Source organism: Monodon monoceros, unplaced genomic scaffold (genome assembly GCF_005190385.1).
Source record: "Monodon monoceros isolate NGI ecotype Baffin Bay Population unplaced genomic scaffold, NGI_Narwhal_1 Super_Scaffold_21, whole genome shotgun sequence".
In the NCBI taxonomy this organism is placed as follows: Eukaryota; Metazoa; Chordata; class Mammalia; order Artiodactyla; family Monodontidae; genus Monodon; species Monodon monoceros.
The window spans coordinates 82,398,008-82,421,389 of record NW_021703778.1 but is presented as its reverse complement, the minus strand read 5'-3'; the positions used below and the strand labels follow the sequence as shown (position 1 = coordinate 82,421,389).

At 40.4% G+C, this 23,382-nt stretch overlaps 1 protein-coding gene across 8 annotated transcripts in view; it reads right to left on the bottom strand.

Annotated features, from left to right (window-relative positions):
* Positions 1–23,382, bottom strand: part of ATP8B4 (ATPase phospholipid transporting 8B4 (putative)) — a 295,105-nt gene that overhangs the window by 206,388 nt on the left and 65,335 nt on the right. For 7 of the 8 annotated variants that reach the window (XM_029236307.1, XM_029236303.1, XM_029236302.1 and 4 more), the window contains exon 3: positions 8,306–8,364. In XM_029236307.1, the coding sequence (XP_029092140.1) occupies positions 8,306–8,340 (35 nt within the window). In that variant the 5' untranslated portion in view covers positions 8,341–8,364. Of the gene's footprint in view, positions 1–8,305; positions 8,365–23,382 lie in introns of those variants that run through there. The other variant, XM_029236308.1, reaches the window with a different exon arrangement.

The following is a 23,382-nucleotide window of genomic DNA, read 5'->3' as shown; positions in this document are numbered from 1 at the left end:
TCTCTCACCATTCAAGCCAGAACATTCTTACCCGTTCTTATAACTACAGCCCTTCCTACATGCACATAAACATGCCACACACATTTATATATATGGCCCCTAATCAACTCCTAGCATCATTTTTAAATTACCTCCAGATTTAACTTTAATGCCTAGTTTACTTTTGTAAGACACTGCATATAGAAAGTCAGATATAAAATTCAACAGTAACCTGAGCACAGGTTTTATAATAGTAGACATGAATTTGAGACTACATTGTTAACACAAATGATTTGATTACTCCTTCCACTACAGAACATAAAATGTGAGAGTTACTATCTTTTAATAATATGAATCACAGAAACAAACTAACTGGTCCAGTAAAGAAAATTACAAAACAGGGTTAAAAACCTTGATACCGTTGGGGTTGTGGTTTTTCCATTAAGCTCTCAACTGTTACTGAACTTGCCCAATGTTATCCACGTGATTGATTTATGGATTACTTTCATAAACCATTTGCCAACAAAGGAAATGGCAGTTGTAGTTCTTGCTTCACACAGAAGGTTACTTTCCTTCCTGCTCCATCTTTACATTTCTCAGTCTTAGTTTAAATCTGTCCCACCACAGTGAGGCTACAGCAGAGCTCCAAAATTCTAACACCAAAATTAGCTTATCTTAACTCTTTTAATGCCAATTACACATTGTTTGGAAACTTTTAAATTTTATATCATTGCAATGAATAAAGTAAAAGTAAAATAAATCAATAAATAAACCTAATCTACATGGCTTTACTTGAAACTTACTTCACAGAGCAGATGGAATGGAGCTAGTTTATGAAGATGCTTAAATTATCTCAAGCCTGGAACAGGTAAATGACAAACACTTCAGAGTTTTAGAGCTTAACTGGATTTTTTAATTACCTTAATGTGCCATTTTAGAACGTTTAGGAATAGGAATTCAGAGGCTAAAACAAAAGATTAAAACAGATCAACCAAATTAAGGAAACAAAAAAATCAGACAAATGCTTAGCCAAAGAATAACACTATTTAAATAAATCAGATGTTAAAAAGATAAAACATTTATACTTTTAAAGTCCTGAATCCAGAATGAAAATGAATTTGAGAGATGTCCAAAAATTATCTTTTCTCTTCAAGTAATTATTTATAAAGAAAGATAAAAATCTCTGTCATGTAGAACGTAGAATAATTTACACAGATATTAACAGCACACAAAACAGAAGACATTTCAATGTTTGCTAAAAAGCCATTGCTACTATAGTAACGCTGCAATACAAACAAAACATGCAACAACCAACAACCAGAAACCGATAACAAATGCAAGTTACTGGCACTTTCCACAACTAATTCCAGCTTGGTCACAGAGTTTGTCGTCATCTGTACTCTTTGGTTGGTGCAGAAATTGCTTTGATTATCAGGCTTCTTGGTGAGGAGCTACAGCATGTTGGCAGTGCAACTATGCTGCTCATGAAATAAAGAAAGAGAAATCCAAATTTTCCATCAGACCAAGGATTAAAGCAGGACTAGGATGTGTCCCAGCATGTGGATATCCCAAGAGTCTCCCAAAGAAAATGTTTAGAGTTTTACCTTCCCACAGGCTTTTTGTACTTGGATAGTCAAAATGTCAGAAAATTGATTCAAAAATGCTTCACTTCATTTCAATGAGCCTGAAAGCTTAAATACTATTTCTCTTTTTTACTGCAAATTATTAATTAAGGGAGCTATACCCCACTCCCTTCTTTTTTTGCATGTTTTTTCCCCTGACCTCTGACTTCCAAACCCCGGACTTTTAAAAAAAATTTAAACTGCTTTCTTCAGGTCCTCCAACTGCTTCCTTCTGACTTAAAGATGTTTTGCCTTAGCTCATGAGCGCCTACCATCAGATATGGTTTCCCGCCTCCTGTTCCCTGAGGGGCTCCACCCTGCACCCCACCCCACCCCAGCTTTCGTCTCACCCTTTCTCTGCTTTCCTCAGCTCTCCACTGCTTCTTGGGCTCCCTCCCTCCCCCTTTAACTGTGGGGGAGTTTCTACCACCACACCTTTCAGCCGCCTGCCTTCAGTTCTATTTTTTCTCCTAGTGTTAAGCACCTCCTTCCAATGGATATCCCTAATCTACAACTCTAACCCCACCCAAGTTACATTCCATATTAACCTGGGCATTTCAATTTGGATATCGAATCTATTTAATCCCAAGTGCTAATAACATCCTTTTTCACTCTGTTGACTACTCAGCTCCTGAGAGCCTATTACCTCATATTCAAATTCTTTTTTTAAACAGGTCTCACCTACCTGAACTATCGTTTCCCATGACACACCCTAATTCCCATGAATTAGGTTGGACTTCGGGACTTTGCTCCTGTCTCTGTTCCTAGCATTGGTGGTACAAATAAACAAACGAGGCTTGAATCATTTCCCTTTTCCTCTGGTGACACTTCCTCAAATACTTCACTCACCCTTCACTCCCCTAACAGTTACAGGCCACATCACACAAGTAAAATTTAGCATTACCTTTTCAGTACTACCTACTGTCAAATTCGTTCTTATGTCCTGGTCTTCTCTTCTGGAGTAGATTATACATGCTCCTTGAAGGTGGAAAGCAAAATTTATACCTGCTTTTTTAATAACCCTGGTATCACTCAACACATTGCCAGTCTAAGCAATAGGGCCTTCTAGCATGCAGTTTGGGGCCCACCTAAATATACCCTGCCCATCCCAGTTTCCTCATGTGTTTCTACTCCTTTGAGCTTCACATTCTTTTTGTTCATGGCCTCAAAACCTCTTTGGAAAGTGATTAAGTCAACAAACACACATGTTACTAGGCATAGAGCAGGCACATTGTGAATATACTGAATTTTAAAAATCATTTCTATTAAAAAAAAAGGGACTAGGACTCATTGATTCACCCACGCACACAGGAATACAGGTTTTACTGTTATGCCAGTCTGGTCTCAGAGAAACACAGACACATCATTACAATGTGGGTCTAAAGAGGTCCAGTGACTGTCCAAGCTCACACACCCAGAATGATGGTGGGCCATAATTTTTTACTCCACTCAAACCACTGATTCTGAGTTAAAAGAGAAGTGACTGTGGAAACATAGAAAGCCCCATTTAAGTGGGTGGGAGGGGCTCATGCCACTTGGTGGCATCATTGTAACACTGACTGCTAATAATCAGCCATATTGCCACATTGAATGAACACTTTTTGGAAAACCCAAATGGTCATTGTTCTACCAATCACAAAAATCATAAAAGCAACAAGAGCTTCCATCCAATAACCATAATATCAACAAGCCATCTCAAGATTCAAGAAATAAATTAAAGTGTTCGAATCACAGTTTTTGAATGGAAAGCTTTCTTTAAAATCATCCAAAACTACTTGGTTAAATTTTCACCAACTTATATAAGCCTGTACACTTCCTGAAATAGGATCAATAATTCAGCTCAGGAAAATGCCCTTTAGAAACTTCCCATCTATATTCGTGCATGAAATACATTCAGACAGAAGTTGTTAAGCGTTCACGTTTACTGAACTTTCTGAGTTTGAGGCAGGATAAGTTTCTCAGCACTCAGACAAGTTCATCCCCCTTCTCAAATTCTGTTAGAGTTCAAAAGAATTGAATGGGGGTAGGGTATGCCTGTGCTGATGTGAGACATAAAAATAACAGGAGCCAGTGGGAACCGATGTTTTCCAACATTTCTTTATTTTTTAATACAGTTGGAATAGCTATAACTAATCCAACACTTTTTCTGACATTTTTTGACATCGACACATTTTAATACAACTGTTTTCAGTACTTCTACCATTCACTCTGAACTCCTTTTAGTGGGGATCATGAGTGGCTGTCTGGCTCGCTCTCACGTTTTTCTAACATTATTAACATATTTTAATACAACTGTTCTCATTACTTCTATTATTCATTCCTATCATTAACCAGAAAACTTTGAACTCCTTTCTAATGAGAATAATAATTCTAGCATTCAGCTCACTCTTCCTTCACTCTCCAGTCTCACTTTGTGTTACATATCTTGGCAGTCTGAAATCCCACTTGTTTTATGTTTTCCACCTTCCAGTTTTCACAATACCATGTGTCATTTCCCAACTAATTTCATTTAGAATCATTAACCTTGTCTTTTGTGTTCTAAACGCTTTATCTTTTAAAAGCACTTTTGATCATTTTTTAAGCCTGTGCTATGTCCTATAAAGTGCTTTGAAGCTTAAGGGTCTGTTGATAAATTAATGTCCTCTAGGTATTGAAATATCTTCCTTCAGCCTTCAAAGAGAAAAGTTTGCTTGGCCAGTCTTTGTGTTTGTGGAAATCATACCAGTTATCTGAGCTTTGTGTAAATTTTTCTCCCAAGTTCTCATCTATAAACGCTAAGGGTAAAATTTAAGGTCATTCTTAGCCTCACGTTTGTAAAACTTTATATCTCCTCTATCTGCCTTTGTCTTCTGAGTATAAAAACTTTACCAGCAGGTATGTAAGAGAAGGAAAGGAGATTCAGAGGATTTGTTTGGGGGTTTTTTGTTGTTGCAGTTTGTCTTTCAAGACTGGTCAAAAGAACAGCAGGATATCATGGAAACAAAACAGGCTTTGAATCTGGCCAGTCTAAATTAGAATTCTACCTATTAGCAGTGTGACCTCAGACAAGTTACTAAATGGAACTCCACCTCAACTCTCTGGGTTTTGTGGAAGATTAGTTATATGTGTAAAGTACCTGGTACACAGCTAGACTCACAGCTGTAAGAATGGGAACCATTATCCAGCTGTGTGACCCTGAGTAAATCACTTAAGAGAGATCTCTGTGTATCAATGTATTCATATACAAAAGTGAGATAAGTAAAGTGCTCTCTTCATAGAGTTATGAGATTAAACTAGTTTAATATAATACAGTGCTTAGGCTTACCTGCCTTTCAGATGGTAAGCACTATATATGTGTAAGCTACTATTATTATTATAACTAACTTTGTTATTATCAGCACTGTTAACCATATATCTGTCAATATCCACACTGAGAGTGTCAGAAATATTTCCTGAACTCATCAAATGCTTTGCACAGAGTAGGTAATCAAGAAGTATCTCATCAAATCATTATCACTGCCATATTGCTTATTCGGCAGGTGCAGGGGGCTGTTCTCTACAACCACAGTTGTTTACACTGTTAATCTTCTTGCTTTGGGTGCATTTGTATTTCTGCTATTGCATTCCCTGCATAATTCATCAGCAACGTCCACACCTTCAGTATCACAGATTTGCTAGCTTTTCAGCATGATATCTGCTGCAAAAAGTTTACAACTTTAGTCAACTTCTCAGTATCTTCCGAACATTATTTTCACTGATATCTTACTTTATCCAGTACTTTATAGGGAATCTAAAATTTATCGTGCATACTTGCCCACAGCCATGTTAGGTTAAAGAAAAAATCCATATAAAAAGTTTAGCATAGAGCCTGGTACATAGTAAGCATCTAATACATATTAGCTAGTCTTACTATTATCAAATATTTATATAAATTATTTCATTTAACCCTTTGGCAGATAATCCTATAAGGAAAATTCCCCATTTCACAGGTAAAATTAGTGATATGCAGAAAAATAAATAAATCAAGATCACAAGTTAGCAAACGAGAAAGAGAAAAGATTCAAACTGTGGTCTATCTTATCCCCAAACACTCTTTCCACTACATTTGAGGAAACTTCACCATTTCTCCTTTCATCTTTTTTATAATTTTCAGTTTATTCCCATCTCCTCTTCAGCCTTATGGGGGAAGACTACTTCATCAATTATTATAAGCATTCACGCTGAGATCTGTTGGGGTTTCTTCAAATCCACTTCCATTTGCAGTAATACCCTTTAAACTAGGCAAGACTGAGCAAAAGACCCGTGGGTTCTGCCTTTCTTAAAAGGATAGTCCACGTAGGACGTGCTCAAAAATCCTTAAAAATCAGATAGATATAGATTCAAATCCCATCTCTATAAAGACTAGCTCATAGAGTCATTGTGTGTTACTCTACTTCAGTCTGTTCAGTAACTCTATGAAATAGATACTTTTAATATCCCCAATTTGTATCTGAAAAGGCTGGGGCTGAGAAGGGTTCCACAGCTCACTGGCCAGACATCCTGTTGGGAGTTCCCAAATCAACACACCACCAGCCAGGTCTAGTGGGGACCCTTGCTCATTCTAGGAGGGCCTGGCTCATACCCTCTGAGCCACGGTAGGGGTCATTAGACCTGAGATACGCATGCCCCTCTCTGCTCTGCACCTTCCCTTTCTCAACTTTTGCTGTCATTCTTGGTTTTGCCAGCCCATAATGGGTTTTGGTTTTTTCCTTAGTATGTTTTAACTCCAAGATAAAGCTGCCTTATTCCATCTGCTGTAGCTCCAGAATATTGTTCCACTGCCTTGTCATTGTTAGGAAGCCCAACAGAAAACCCAGCCCCAGCTACACACCTGTGTGCTTTTGTTCAATATCATGCAAGCTCAAGAGAAAACCATCTCTGTATCCTTGGCATGTTATTATTAAAAGAAAAATCAAAAGCCAATGTGGCAAATGGTTAACATCTATTTAATCTGGGTGGTAGGCACACAGGTGTCATATTATTCCCTGTACTTTCTTCTAAGTTTGAAATATTTCATAAATTAAGTAAAAATAACTATAAATATAAAAGACTGTATCATCTTACAAAATGCAGACAAAATATGGCTTTCCTTATCTAGTTACTACTCACAGAATGAAAATACCTCTTACACATTGGAAAATAAGGATAAAGCCAAGTACGTAAATGCATAATTACCCAGTAGTAGATTACTTATTACTGGGTTTTTGCCCCCAAGGTCTTAAAATATAGACATCTACTCCTCTGATTTAGGATTTGGTGGTCAAGGCTTTCAAGGGTCATCCTCTAGAGTTAAAGAGCTAGTGGTAGAATGGATAGAAAGGCATGGGGCCAAGTCTCGTGATGACCAGAAGGGCTAAATGACCAGCGGTCAGGAGGCTGCACAGAGTGGCATTAATCACCATGGAGAAGGTAGTCCCCCGCCCCCCAACCCCTGGCAACAAAGCATATTCATCAACCTCCTGCGAGGGATTCTTCTTTCAAGGACAGATTTACTTGAACCAAGCTCACAAGACTGATGAATAAAATCAGGGTGCCAATATATTACTTTAATGAGAAATCTGTCACAGAGGCAGTGTGCTGACTCCCTGTAGAGACACTTACATTGAACATCAAATTATAATCACAAGTTTACGTGATTATCACAGTATGAGAAAAGAGCAGTTGTTAGCTGCCTCTACTTGTATCAAGCTATAATAGCCCAATGTAGCCTTCCACATGTATGGAGAAACACTGCCAACAGAAACTAAATACTAAAAATAATCCATTGGCCAAAATTCTCTCTCCTCTAGCTAGTTCCTAGATGGAGACTGCCAAAGTTTACCCCATGACACTTACATTTCTATGCTTTTATAGTCATCAAACCCCTCTGTGAATTGAGACTTTCCTTCATTAATGTGCTGGTATACACAATCACAGCAGGTCTTCTAGGCCACATGTCACCCACAGCATCAATTCTACCAGTTATCTTTCTTAGAACTTATTTAAAAAACTTCATGTAGCAACTTAGGTTGAGTCAAGGAAAGATGAGGAGATTTTTATGAGGGCCCATGAAATAATTCACAAAGTGCTCACCGGAGTTTCCCAAGTTTCTAGACTAGTGCCAGTCACTTAGGAGGCTCTCAATAAATATTTCTTATGTGAATGAAGAAAACTCTCATTAAAAAAAAAAAGTAGTTCAGTACAAGCTTAAAGATCACACATTTTAACTAATCATTCTCACTGCTCACTTGATAAATACAATCATTCAGGTCTAGGAACTTTCTCCTACATGCACTTTTCCACATTCAGCCTCAGTTGCTTTGAGAAAATCCCCAAATGTTATTCATCACCCATCAGCCACTAATTACCACTTCTATCACCAAGTACTACCATGGAGGCCTGCTTTCACAGTATTCTTACATTATTTGAGTGCCCAATGGGCACCAAGATGAATTAAGCATAAATTCTTGAGAAAGAAGGTACTTCATCTTATTCCCATACCAATATGAATACCAACCACTCAGCGCAGAATAGAAATAAATGTATAAACATTACTAAAATCTGAATTTATGGAAACATATGGCACCTTGCTATTAAAATGGACCAACAAAGTTTTTAGTGAAATCAAAGTTCTAGAAGGCAAGAATCCTACTATCCTTAAGATCAGACCTACCCCAGCATGTGTGTGCTATGAGTGTTTTACTCACTGTGTACTGGTACTTCTCATTATATTCACGGTCATTGGCTTTTACTATCCGTTCCACTTCTAAAGAGAGAGAAATCAGGTATGAAATTAAATTTTCAACCAAAAGAAACATACAACTCTTTAAACTAATATCAAATAGGTTACTTTGATTGTCATCAAGGTTATAAGAATTCTTTCTTTTGAAATTTGAAGGGCATTGGTTTTTTTCCAGCCTAAATGTTGGAACGTGTATTGGAAAATCCCAAAATGGAAAGATGAAATGTTTTTCATTGTCTTTCTGATGTCAGCCATAAAGCAAAACAGTATGTGTCTCCAATTTCTATATCCCTTCAACTCCACAAAGACCCTTTCTGTTAACTTCAAGTAGTTCCTAAAAAAGAAGGAGCTGCTAAAAGTCAAATGCCACACTGGAAAGGAATCTTTTTTTGTTTTTTTGCTTCAGAGTTACAAGATATAACATAGCCAAACAAAACCATACTGAAGTGGCCAGTGAGGTCACTGGCTTTATAGTCACGGAGCCAAAGATGATATTTCTAAACAACCCATGCATATTGAGAGGAACTTTACATTATCAGGGGACTGAGACCTACCCTTAGCTGGAAGTGGCCAAAAAAATAAAATCTCTTCTGAAAGCAAATGTAGAGTCCCGGTCCAAGGTAGCAACTTAGGAAGATCCTGAACTCACCTCCTCCTATGGACATACTGAATGTACAGATATATCTGGAACAATTTCCTCAGAACAAAACCTAGAAACTGGCTAAGAGACCCCTTCACATTGGGCAAACAAGAGGGAAACCAATCAAAGCAGGTAGGAAACGCTGAGACACAATCTCACTATAAACCCCACCCTCAGACAAAGTGGGAGGCAACTCAAAACCCAGAGCTTCAACCCGAGGAGCAAAGGGTTCAGACCCCACATCGGGCACCCCCACTTTTCAGACAGGTACCTGAGAGACAACCTCCAAGGCATCTGCTTTGAAGACCAGTGGGGCAGGGCTGTGGCAAACTGAGGAAGAGCTCTTTAAGTGCCCTCAGGCAGACCCATCCCAGGGCCCAGCACAGAAGCAGCCCTTTGAAAAGCACCAGAAAAAGACTCACTAATTTTAAAGCATTGGTCTAAGGGGCACAGACCTCTGGGATACTCTCCAGGGACGGTTGCTGGCGGGTACCATCTCCCTGATCTCCCTCTGCCTTGCTAATGTGGACGGGCGCCATCTTTTTTTTTTTCCTCCTTTATTCTTTTTCCCCCTTGTCTTTTTTTTCTTATTTTTCTTTTCTTTTCTTTTTTTTTTTTTTATTTTTATTTTCCACTGGGTGCTGTCTTTGCACTCCCCCTCTGCCACACTGCAGAGCCCCAGGATCTCCTGGAGGGGAGCGTCAACACACACCTGGTGCCCCAGTTTTTACATCTGATCCTGGTTTTCACAGCTGCCACCCAGGGAACACTTCTTGATTGCCTGACTCTGAAGCCCATGGGCTTATGTTTCTGGATCCCATGGGACTGTAACAATCAAAGATTCTATTCTTGGCAGACTACCACCCCCAGGGCACTGCACAGACAGCTGACTGAAACACATTCTCAGTCTTTCTGAGAAAGAGGCCCGTTTGCCCGTCCAAAAGCTTTGGCCTGTGGGGCAGGCTTCTGGTTTGGTACTCTTACATGGGACTATGGAGAGGCTCTCAGGGAATGGAGGCCAATGGACACAATCTTTGTGCTCTCTCTCTGCCTCGCTCCAGCTCACCAGGATCTTCCAGAAAGGAGCTTATATCCTTCTCTGGTGCCCCAATTTTTCTGGCTACTGCCAGGGGACACTTCTATATCACCTGAAAGCAAGTACAAATAACAAAACCATAGGACAACAAACCCAAAGATTATCATAGTGCAGAAATTAAAATTTGTAGAGGGCAAGAAGAGACAATGCCCCAGAAACACCAGCAGAGCATGTTTTTGTAGTAAGGGCAGCACGTTCTTGCTCCATGTTTACTTAATCCAGAGTTGGCAAAAGGGTAACGGTGGAGTAATGAAAGCTATGGAAGGAAGATCAGCCAAGTAACCAACAGACAGCAATGTTGGACTCTCCTAGTAAATAACCTGACCATCTCAACCTGGGAGTCCCTTAATCCCACAGTTCCCCACCTGGGTAAGTGACAGATTGTAAAAAGTATAGGGATGTGGTAAGAGTCTGACTTTAGAGAAGGTACATACAACCACAGAGATAAAGGAGACTGGAGACTGGAAAGTAGGGATGAGGAAAGGAAGAGCAAGAGAAAAGCAAAGAGAAGGAGAGCTGGAAGTAGAAGGAAGATGAGAAAGAAGACAGAGATGAACAGGGAAAGAAGGGAGATAGGAGAATATCTTACCACCTGCTCCCTGTATACCAGGCACCACGAGTTATAAGAACTGATTCCCTTTTCCCAAAATTCCAAGAGGAATCTAAATGTCTCTACAGTCCCTGTGGCTCAGCTTTCAAGTATGAAGTTCACCTCTGAGGACTGCTCCTGACAAATGACACCCTGTCTTTGGTTATGGTTGGGCTCCTACTATTTGTAGAGTGTTTATCTGTTTGATATCCACCTACATGGCTTCCTTCTTTACCATCTAATAAAGTCAGTTCCCTGTGTATAACTCTGAAATTGAGAACCCACCAGGAAGCAACCTCTCAACCAACCATCCCCTGAAAGAAAGATTTCAAAGTCTGACTATAAAAGCATCATCCTCTCTCATCATTCCCCAACAAAGAGCAAAAATATCAAAGCCCAGAATGGAATTTTGGAGGCTGAGAGACTTAAAAGCTTAGAAAGATAGATGATTTGTTTATTCATCCCCACCTTAACCCAGGCATAGTAAAACTGCCGACAGGAAAACAGTGGATATTACTTGGGGTTGGTGTGGGGGGGTCTCTTCTGCATGGCGAAGGCTAACCTGGCCCACTGGCCTCCTGCGTGTAATTTACAGATTAACTTTAGCTTAAATCAAAAGTCAGACGTGCTAACTTGTATATTGATGGCTTTAGTTTAGAGCATATACATTCAGATGATGATCATTTTTAAATTTCACATTTATATGAAGCACATCCAAGCATAGAATTCCACAGTTCTGTGTCTAATTTTACTTATTCCAAACACCAGAATCTTGACTCCTGTCCAGTGTCTCCATGTAACCATCCTCCCCAAAGACTGAGAATAGCCCTTTCCCAAAGTGGCCAAAGGAGTAATTTCTGTGCTGGGAAAGTTTGGATCCTCTCCTGGGTATCCACATTGCTCTTATCCCACGAGACCTTGTCAGAGCCAGGAAGTCCTCTCCTCTTTTTCCTTCTAAAATCTTCTTATTAAGACTTCATCTTTGTCTCTATACTTCCATTAAGTATTATCTTTCTGAACTGAGCCTTCATGGATAAATTCTGGGAGAAGATTTTCCATCCCTTCACTAAGCTCTGCAAAATTCTGGCTTTGGGTTTTAAATCCCTACAGTTTTCTGCCTTTAACCTGAATATACTAGGCCTGAATTATCTTTGTAGGAATTTACATTCTTCCATGTGCTACAACAGTGCATGAGGGGATATAAACCCTTGTTGGCAATAAGTTACATCCTGCAAGAAGGGGAAGCAGAGCACAAATCCCCCATAAACAACGCCCACTATGGATTGCTCAGAGGTTCAGTGACTTAATGCCCAACATTTTGTAGGCATCCTTCCAGGTGTGAGAGGAATGAAAGGAAAGTGCTCATCAAGGGATTTATGAGTTAACACAGTAAGCTCATTCCTGCACAACTGGTATCACTAAATGTGTCTGGTTCCAAAAACAAGTAAGTGATACACATGGATGTATAAAATATAGTAAACCAGAGTATGTTCACAGTGGAATAAAAGAACTTCCAGTTCAAGTTAGCATGTCCTTCTACCTCCCTTACCTCTCAGGTCCCACTGAAATGACAGAAAATATTTTTTTAAGAATAAAAACATAACAGTGCTGGAAAATAAGAATGGGGCTATCAGAGGCTCATAAATTTTAAAGAAAGTCTACAAAATAAAATAGAAATCAGATGGGATCAATTTGACCAAAAAAATAATAAAAAAAGATAGGAACAATGCTAGCCAAAAGACTTAGAAGAGTTGTTTTCCCAATGGAGCCCCAGAGAAGTTCCAAATTCAGCCAATAAATACAAAGATTGAGAGTGTGTTGTAGATAGGGTGACAGTCCCAGTGATGCCTAATGTCTTGGCAAAATAATTAAAAGTGTCTCAGTTTGGAACATAAATTATTTGATCACCTTAGTTTTGGAGAATTACCAAAATAATTATAATTGAGCCAGTTGGGTCCTCTCACGTACCCCTCCCTTACCCACTGAAGAGACTAGGCAACATGCCTAGGGAAGAAACCAAGAGGGGGTGTTCAGGCCTAAGAGAGAAGAAGCTCTGAATCTCCACATCAGCTACAGCAGCCTCGTAAAGCCTGCCTTACTGAGGCAATTGTGGGATTTGCCAGATACCCTGACTAAACCACAATGCTATAGACTGAATGTTTGTGCCCCTCCCAAATTCATATATTGAGACTTAATCCCCAATGTGATGATATTTGAAAGCTTTTGGAAGGTAATTAGGTCATGAGGGTGGAGCCCCAATGAATGGGATTAGTGTCGTTAAAAAAGAGGCCCGGGGCTTCCCTGGTGGCACAGTGGTTGAGAGTCCGCCTGTCGATGCAGGGGACACGGGCTCGTGCCCCGGTCCGGGAAGGTCCCACATGCTGCGGAGCGGCTGGGCCCGTGAGCCATGGCCGCTGAGCCTGCGCGTCCGGAGCCTGTGTTCCACAACGAGAGAGGCCACAACAGTGAGAGGCCCGCGTACCGCAAAAAGAAAAACAAAAAGAGGCCCCAGAGAGCTCTCTTGCCCCTTTCATTATTTGAAGACACAGAAAGAAGATAACCGTCTATGAACCAGGAAGCAGCCCTCACCAGTCCCCAAATCTGCTGATGCCTTGATCATGGACTTCCCAGCCTCCAGAACTGTGAGAAATAAATTTTTATTGTTTACAAGCCACCTAGTCTTTGTACTCTGTTATAGCAAACAGAATGGACTAAGACACACAGAAAAACCTCTCTGTGTGCTAGCTGTATCACTGGTCCTCCTATTTAAAGGAGAGGCCTGACAGGGAAAAAGACCTTTAAAACTGAACTAATCCATCTAGTCCTTCATTTGTAAATACAAACCAGCAACCATAAGTCACCAGACATCTGAGAAAAACCAAGAGCACAAAACAGAAGGATCCAAGGGGAAGAGATAATGCTGAAAACAGGTGGGGAAAGGGGGTTGTTTTTCTTTTTAATTCTAATTAGTACCTCAAAGATATTCAAGAAGACATGGCATCCATGAAACAAGAACAAGCTGCTAGGAACAAAGAAAACAGAGAACAAGAGAAAGCTCCTGGAAATTAAAAATATTTAATGCACGAACTGTATAGTAGGGAAGACAGAATGAAGAATAAGACTTAAGAAATCTCTTAAAATATATAAGAAAATGACAAAAAAGAAATGTGAAAAAAAAAAAACACTTAGGAGAAAGGAACATAAACAATGGATGGGAGGAAATAATCAAATAAATAGAAGAAAATTTCTCTGCACCAGAGTAAGACAACTCTTCAAAGCAAAAGGGCCACCAAGCGCCAGTCAGGATGAATGAAAATGGACCTACAGATCTTCATAAAATTTTGATAAAAAACAAAGAGAAAAATATTAAAAACTTCCAGAAGGAGAAAAATGGGTAGCCCCAGAGTCATAAGAATTAGAACAACATGAAATTTCTCATCAGCAACAAGGATGACAGAAAACACAGGAGTGATGCCTTCCAGTTTTAAGGAAAAAATGTTTTGAACTTAGAATTCTATACTCAGGCAAATAATCAATCAAGTATGAAAGGGCAATAAAAACATCTTCAGACATGCAAGAGGGTTTACACACAAGATCATCTCCAAAATAATGTAATGTTGTACTCAAGAACGTACAACAGGAAAAATAATGGTTTACGTTTTCAAAGTAAAGTGGAAGAAAATATGGAAGGATGATGATCAGCTAGAGTCCCTAATGCAAATAAAAATGCCTGACATGATGACCCACACACCTGTTCCAGGTGGACCACCAATTCTACAGAAAAAGAGAAGTCCTGTCTATTGCCCTTTACTTCACAGTCTGTAAGGTAAAAATAAACTAATTTCTTTGGGAAAGTACAGTAATGTGTTAGTTGTTGGCTCAAACAATAATTTCTCTAACAACTCCTCATAAAGTAGTCATTGTTTGAGAGAAAGAATATAATGTGAGAATTTTAGAGCTGTGTTTTATAACAGGCCTATGGATATCATCTCAAACACAATTCCAAGGGCCCAATGACAGAGTCTCTGTACTCAGTCCCTGCTGAGCTGATGAAGTTCAGAAATGTATTTTAGGATATTTAAAAGAGCAAATGAACTACATGTCCTTCAAGCAATCATCCTAGTTATTTCTCTCAACTGCACTTGCGCTAAACACTAAATGACTATAAGCTTGAGATTGAACTTCCTAGAAAATACCTGGAGAGCTGCTATGCTGTGTTGCTAGCTGAGTATAGATGTGTAAGGCAGAAGAGCAACATTTAATAGTGTTAGCATTCTTTTGTGACAGCTGAGGAGCCTACCAAGACACGTGTTTGGATAGGAAGCCATCCTTCACCATTTCAGTGAGCCAAGACAATAGCCATTAGCAGAGGCAAAATTATCTTAGACATTGTTTTTAATCTGCTCCAGAATATAGTAAAAGAGGTCATTAAACCTTCAAAGTTCTGTTTCACACAGGGTGTTGGAAATAGCCTTTACTCCCCAAATCTCGTCAAGGCTAAAATAATTTGATGTCTGCCTCAATCAAATAAAATATCAATGAAGCACTCATAGAATGCTTATCTTTGAGCCACGTGCTTCCTGTTACATGATCCGAGATAACTAACTGAGGATACCTCACCTATTTTATGAAATGGTTATTTATAAATCAGTTAAATGTTAGGGAACATTTATCAAAAAGAGTAACCTGAGTTTCAGAATATGACCTGGAGGTACCCCCTCCCTCCCTGAAATAATTATCTTATAGGGCTGACAGTTTCTTTGACTTGGTTTCAGACAATGAAACCATATCCATTTATGTATGCATGTATGCTTGTCTTTCCTTTTTGAAGGAGGAGATGCATCTAGAAAAATCCAACAGTGTTATCAGACATAAGTTTAAAAGGTGGGAGACATAAGTTTAAAGGTGGGAGAAAGCTTCCCTGGTGGCACAGTGGTTGAGAGTCTGCCTGCCGATGCAGGGGATACGGGTTCGTGCCCCGGTCCGGGAAGATCCCACATGCCACGGAGCGGCTGGGCCCATGAGCCATGGCCGCTGAGCCTGTGCGTCCGGAGCCTGTGCTCCGCAACGGGAGAGGCCACAACAGTGAGAGGCCCACGTACCGCAAAAAAAAAAAAAAAAATAGGTTTGATGAAAGAGCCCTCAGATGAGGCCAGGATCACGAAGCAAGAGGCCCGAGATCTTCCACCAAACCATCTGCGTGAGCACATTTTAACTCAGGACCTCTCCTTACCTATGCTTCCTCTGTAAAATAATGCCACTTTCTGTTGCCATCATTAAGTGAGAAAATGTAGGGAAAGCACTTTATAAACAGAAAAATAGTTGAAGAGTCTTTTTTTAATGAAAAAAAATAGCAAATAAGAGGTGAAGAAAAAGGAAATCATCCAAGCTTGGCTAGTCAGTCTTAACATCACTATTACTATTATTGCTGAAGAGGGTCTGAAGTAATTTTCTAAATAGTCTCAGTAGAAATTGACAAATGCCCATTGATTCTACTCTAGGTCCTCAAAGGCAACACCCACTTCCTAATCTGGGCTCTTCTCCCTCATAACAAAATAAATTTTACATTATCCAGCTTCCACTTCCAGGAGACAAGAGAAGACAGGTCACTTACATCTTTTTTGATGAGTTTATCTCTGAACAATGCATAACACCTTAGGATTTAAGACTAGTTAGTGAATGCAGCAACTCTGTTAACAAGACCAAGAGTAAAGGGAAGATTTAGGAGGCTTCCACCAGGCCCATGAGTGATCACAGCAACTATGAGCCCACAATTAATGAACACACTGTCTTTCTTCAATTAACTCCAGAGCATTTTGTCCTTTACCAAATGTGGTTTAGGAGACAGCCTCCAGGCAGTTGGCTTTAGCTCCCCAAAATCATGAAATGATGAAGCACCACAGAGAATTTAGGGGTCTCTGTATATAACCCTGATGGCATGGACTGATATTTCCTTATCAAGGTTGGTCCCAGTCCAGAAGCTGAAGAAGGTCTCGAAACATGGAGAATCATTTGGGGTTTGGGGTTGTTGGTTTTTTGGGTTGGGTCAGAAATCTCACAAAAATTCCCTCAAGCCAAATCAATAACTTAAGCTTTTTCCCTTCCTAATTTGTCACAATCTGGTCTGTGGTTGGGAGCCAAAGCAATTCATTAAAGACATGAGGAAAGAACAATGAGTAGGGAGAACTTTAAAGAAAAGAGTTCCCCAGCCTTCAAGATTTCCTGATTTGATTCCAAAAGCACATTCTGATACAATTGAAAAATATGTGTCCTGAATCAGGGTTTCCTATTGAAACCCAGTGGTGACCTGCAGCTGCTGGGATTTATTGACATTTAATCAGCAAACTGAAGAGAGAATCGAGGCAAAAAAAAAAAATCTTTCCACAAGTTTTAAAAAAATTCTTGTCCTCAGAAAAGAGCTTGGAAACAGAATTAGGGGAATCAAACAAATACTAAAGGGCCTTGGGTTTGTTTTCCTCTGGGCTGAGCCAATTTGCTCATCAGGTCCAGATATCTGGAAAATTTGATTTATTGGGAGCTTTGTTCCTCTCATGGCTTACGACAGCTTCACAAAGAAAAATAAAATTTTACCAATTCATTCTTCTTCAAGCATACGTGAATTATATTATACACATTACAAGTAAAATGGACAAAAATTTTCTTATGAGCCCTCACCATGTGGTTTTCTGTAAGTATAGATTCACAACTGGAGATTTAAGACTTACTGTAATATAGTGAAGATAATAACAGCTAACATTTATTGAGCACTGGTTAAAAGCTAGATACTGTATGAAGTGTTTCACATGCATTAACCCTCAAAACAATCCTATTAGGTACGCACTATTATTAGCCCCACTTCACAAGTGAGAAAAATAAAGGCCTAGCACGATTATGCAATAGACTCAGATTTCAAATGCTGAACTTCCGACCTTGTAAAAGGAGCTTGGAAGAGATTCTAGGTATAAGGAGATGGTGGGTGGTACCATGCAGAGATGATTGGGAAACTGTAAATTAATGTATGCCTTTGTCCAGAGGTCAAGGAGAGGGAGAAGAGGCCTCTCTAGACAAAAGTGATACTCCAGGATGTACTGCAAGTCACAGACTCCTTCCCAATTAACCTTGGCGCCCCGGGACCTCTTACACTTCATTCCCTCCAGCCTTCTCTCTGCTTCACAGTAGAGGCCCCCTCAGAGAAACTGACTGCCCTCCCCGTGGAGACTTTCAGCAGTCGTTGCTGAGAAGACTCTCCCAAACCCCTGTCCAAAACTTACTGCTTTCTTAGCAGCCTTTCTCTTATGGATTCGGTGCTAGACCGCTGGGTTTTTAAATCTACATTCTTTTACAATTTGATTATCTACAGCAAAAATTGCATTGTTATGGACTACGCCAGGATCAGAATGTTTTCTGTACAGATGAAAAACAGCTATATTTTTCTATAGCCTGCCTATGCAAAAAAAAATAACCTCAGGATCTACCCCAAGGATCCCAAGAGCCTAGAAAAAGCTGAAGGACATTTAATTTCCCTTTGTGAGACACATTCCAGCCATCCAAGGGAAATCAAGCCACCTGTCACAAAGTGAGAGGAAAGAACCCCAGGTGGGGAAGACAGAGACACGTGAGAAGGAAATCTGAAGAGGGTTCTTATCTGCTTCATACCTTATCAGCTTACACAGGAAGCTGTGTTTCTCAAAGCTTGTGTTTGTCATTTTGAGATGCATAGGGCTATAAATATGAGTTTCATTAGTACATACTGGTTTCAGGTCTCAATCCCTGAAACCGTGTGGCAAATAAAAGCTGCTGGAGCCAAGACAAAGTGATTTATTGCAGAAATATTTAATGAACTCCTTTGAGCAAGGCTCTATTCTAGACAGTGAAGGAAAAACAAACAAGACATCAATAGTCTTCAAAGGGTACACGTGCCTACAATACCTGCACAGCAAGGAAGCAGAAGAGAGGCCTAGGGAGACACAGAAAGCAGAGAAAAGGAAATTCAAGTCCAGGTGGGTGGTCAAAATGCATCCCCACCTGTCCTAGGCAGCTCTGAAGGGAAGTTAGGCAGCTGTATACAAACTGTGGAGTGTGGTAGGTTGTTTTTGCCAAGCACCTTATCTAAGCTGAGCCATAGTCATTTACTGAAAAGAGAAGACATTTGGTAGAGGTGGTCTGCCACCTGAGATGGGGTGAAATATGGGCTTTGCAAGAGGATATCTACAGTTCCTCCTCAGATGTGCCTTCTAGTCGAATATTGGACCAAGTGTGAAAAGACAGAAAGAAAAAAATAGGGGCCTCGATTTATTTACCTATTCGTGAAGCATTCAGATAATACATGTTTTAAATACAGATAAAATAGAGCCAGAACTTTGGGCAGAAAAGAAATCTGCCTACTTCTCTGCCCCTCCTCTGCACACACTCTGGTCCAAGCCACCTCACCTCCCCTCCCAGCTGTCGTAATAACCCCTCCTCAGGTCTGCTCACTTCTACCCCTGCCCCTATCATCTATTTTCAACAGAGCAACCAGAGTGACCCTTTTAGAATTGCATGAGTTTCCGATTGCTGCTCTAGCAAATCACCACAAATGTAGTTGCTTAAAACAACACAGACATATCATCTTATTGTTCTGGAAGTAGGAAGTCCAAAAATGGATCTCACAAGGCTAAAATCAAGGTGTTTCTTCAAGACTGAGTCCCTTCTGGAGGCTCTAGAAGAGAATCTGTTCCTTGCCTTTTCTAGCTTCTAGAGGCTGCCACATTCCTTGGGTCATGGATGCATCACTCTGACTTCTGCTTCCACCATTATATTGCCTTCTCTGATTTTGACTCTGCTGCCTCCCTCTTATAAGAACCCTTGTGATTACAATGGGCCCACCCTTATAATCTTTCCATTGTAAGATCCTTAACTTCATCACATCTGCAAAGTGTCTTTTACCATGTAAGGTCACATAGCCACAGGTTCTGAGATTTAGGACATGGACATCTTTGCAAGAGGGGGCATTAATCTGCCTACCACAAAAATCATCTCTTTTCTCTGCACAAAATGTCCAGTGTTGCTCTATCTCAAGAGAGAAGCCAACTCTTACAAAGGCTTCAGGGCCCTGCTTGATCTTCACACACCCACCCTGTTACCTCTCTGACCTCAAATCGCTGCCAGAAGCAGACCCTCCATGAAGCTTAAGCTTCAGCTCACCTCACTTGCACCTTCCATCCCAAGGCCCTGGGAATAGCACTAGAAATTTGTTGGCATTGCTTTTACTCTGTTTTGCTTTTTGATTTGCAATATTAAAATTTTTAGCCACAAGACCTAAGACCATTGTCTCCTCCACTCTATGTCCTCCTGTCACATTTTGCCTCGTGTGAGATGATGCTGGAATCCACATGAGGGGCTCTCAAGTGGGAAATACATTGAGTTTGTGTTTAGTGGAGTGTATTTATGTGATTCACTGTCACTTCTGTATAGATTTAACTTACTGGTGGTCACCCCAGAGTAGGAATGGTTCTCCTATCTCCATGGGGAATCACCCAGCATTGCAAGATGAAGGAGCAGGGCCCAAGGTCATACGGCAGCATGACTGTGTCTGATAGCACCTGGCACCAGAAGAATGTGGATCATGGAGGAGACAGGGGTTTGCAATACAGAGCCAGAAGTTAGCCTACACAGGATTCTTCCAATCATCACACATGGAAAATTGTATGGGGAAGATTTAACTTTCATCAACTACTAGTCAAAACAGAATTTATCTCATGTTAGCAGTATTAGGAGAATGAAGTACTGAGTATCCTCAATACTATATGTAATAAGCATATCATATATTTTTTTTACATGGGGATTGCAAAATATAAAATTTATTAGGATTCCTGTGCTTATAGAGCACAAACCAATTTGTACTAGTACTAAATATAGTAAGTACATCTGTCACAGCTCAGATATGAAGGAAACTTGATGGAAGTTTTCCCAAGGTTGACAATTCTAAATCTTTACATGACATTACGAAGTCATGAAGCTGAAAAACTATTCTAATCTATCATAAGCTAACATAATTTTTAAACTAATTTACATTAGTTCAAGATGGCAGCGTAGAGGGTCGTGCGCTCACTCCCTCTTGTGAGAGCACCGGAATGACAACTAAATGCTGAACTATCATTGACAGGAAGACACTGGAACTCGCCAAAAAAGATACCCCACATCCAAAGACAAAGGATAAGCTGCAATGAGACAGTAGGAGGGGTGCAATCACAATAAAATCAAATCCCATAACTGCTGGGTGGGTGACTCACAAACTGGAGAACACTTATACCACAGAAGTCCACCCACTGGAGTGAAGGTTCTGAGCCCCACGTCAGGCTTCCCAACCTGGGGGTCTGGCAATGGGAGGAGGAATCCCCAGAGAATCAGACGTTGAAAGCCAGCGGGATTTGTTTGCAGAATTTTGACAGGACTGGGGGAAACAGAGACTCCATTCTTGGAGGGCACACACAAAGTAGTGTGCCCATCAGGACCCAGGGGAAGGAGCAGTGACCCCGTAGGAGACAGAATCAGATGTACCTGCTAGTGTTGGAGGGTCTCCTGCAGAGGCGGAAGGCAGCTGTGGCTCACCACAAGGACAAAGACAGTGGCAGCAGAAGTTCTGGGAAGTACTCATTGTTATGAGCCCTCCCAGTGTCCACCATTAGCCCCACCAAAAAGCCTGTATGCTCCAGTGCTGGGTCACCTCAGGCCAAACAACCAACAGGGAGGGAACTCAGCCCCACCTATCAGCAGACAAGCAAATTAAAGTTTTACTGAGCTCTGCCCACCAGAGTAACACCCAGCTCTACCCACGAGTCCCTCCCATCAGGACGTTTGCACAAGTCTTTTCCACAGCCTCATCCATGCGAAGCCAGACAGCAGAAGCAAGAAGAATTACAATCCTAAAGGCCACAGAAGGAAAACCACAATAACAGAAAGATAGACAAAATGAAAAGGCAGAGGACTATGTTCCAGATGAAGCAACAAGATAAAACCCCAGAAAAACAACTAAATGAAGTGGAGACAGGCAACCTTCCAGAAAAAGAATTCAGAATAATTATAGTGAAGATGATCCAGGATGTGGGAAAAAGAATGGAGGCAAAGATCGAGAAGATGCAAGAAATGTTTAACAAAGACCTAGAAGAATTAAAGAACAACAAAAAAAAAACAGATGAACAATACAATGACTGAAATGAAAAATACACTACAAGGAATCAATAGCAGAATAACTGAGGCAAAAGAACGGATAAGTGACCTGGAAGACAGAATGGTGGAAATCACTGCATGGAACAGAAAAAAGAAAAAAGGATGAAAAGAAATGAAGACAGCCTAAGAGACCTCTGGGACAACACTAAACACACCAACAATCACATTATAGGGGTCCCAGAAGGAGAAGAGAGAGAGAAAGGACCTGAGAAAATCTTTAAAGAGATTATAGTCGAAAACTTCCCTAACATGGGAAAGGAAATAGCCCCCCAAGTCCAGGAAGCACAGAGTGTCCCAGGCAGAATAAGCCCAAGGAGAAACACACCAGGACATATATTAATCAAACTGACAAAAAAGTAAAGACAAAGAAAAATAATTAAAAGCAACAAGGGAAAAACAACAAACAACATACAAGGGAACTCCCATAAGGTTAACAGCTGATTTCTCAGCAGAAAATATGCAAGCCACAAGGGAGTGGCATGATATATTTAAAGTGATGAAAGGGAAGAACCTACAACCAAGAATACCCTACCCAGCAAGGATTTCATTCAGATTTGATGGAGAAATCAAAAGCTTTACAAACAAGCAAAAGCTAAGAAAATTTAACACCACCATACCAGCGCTACAACAATTGCTAAAGGAACTTCTGTAAGTGGGAAACACAAGAGAAGAAAAGGACCTACAAAAACAAACCCAGGGCTTCCCTGGTGGCGCAGTGGTTGAGAATCCGCCTGCCGATGCAGAGGACACGCGTTCGCACCCCGGTCCGGGAGGATCCCACATGCCGCGGAGCGGCTGGGCCCGTGAGCCATGGCCGCTGGGCCTGCACGTCTGGAACCTGTGCTCCGCAATGGGAGAAGCAACAACAGTGAGAGGCCCGCGTACCGCAAAAAAAAAAAAAAACCAAAACAATTAAGAAAATGGTAATAGGAACATACCTATCCATAATTACCTTAAATGTGAATGGATTAAATGCTCAAACCGAAAGACACAGACTGGCTGAATGGATACAAAAACAAGACCCATATATATGCTGTCTACAACAGACTCACTTCAGGCCTAGGGACACATACAGCCTGAAAGCGAGGGGATGGAAGAAGGTATCCCATGCAAATGGAGATCACGAGAATGAGAGAGTAGTAATATTCATATCAGACAAAATACACTTTAAAATAAAGACTGTTACAAGAGACAAGGAAGGACACTACATAAGGATGAAGGGAACAATCCAAGAAGAAGATATAACAATTGTAAATATATATGCACCCAACATAGGAGCACCTCAATACATAAGGCAACCGCTAATAGCTATAAAAGAGGCAATCTACAGTAACACAATAATACTGGGGGATTTTAACACCTCACTTACACCAATGGACAGATTATCCAGACAGAAAATTAATAAGGAAACACAAGCTTTAAATGACACAACAGACCAGGTAGGTTTAATTGATATTTATAGGACATTCCATCAGAAAACAGCAGATTACACTTTCTTTTCAAGTGCAC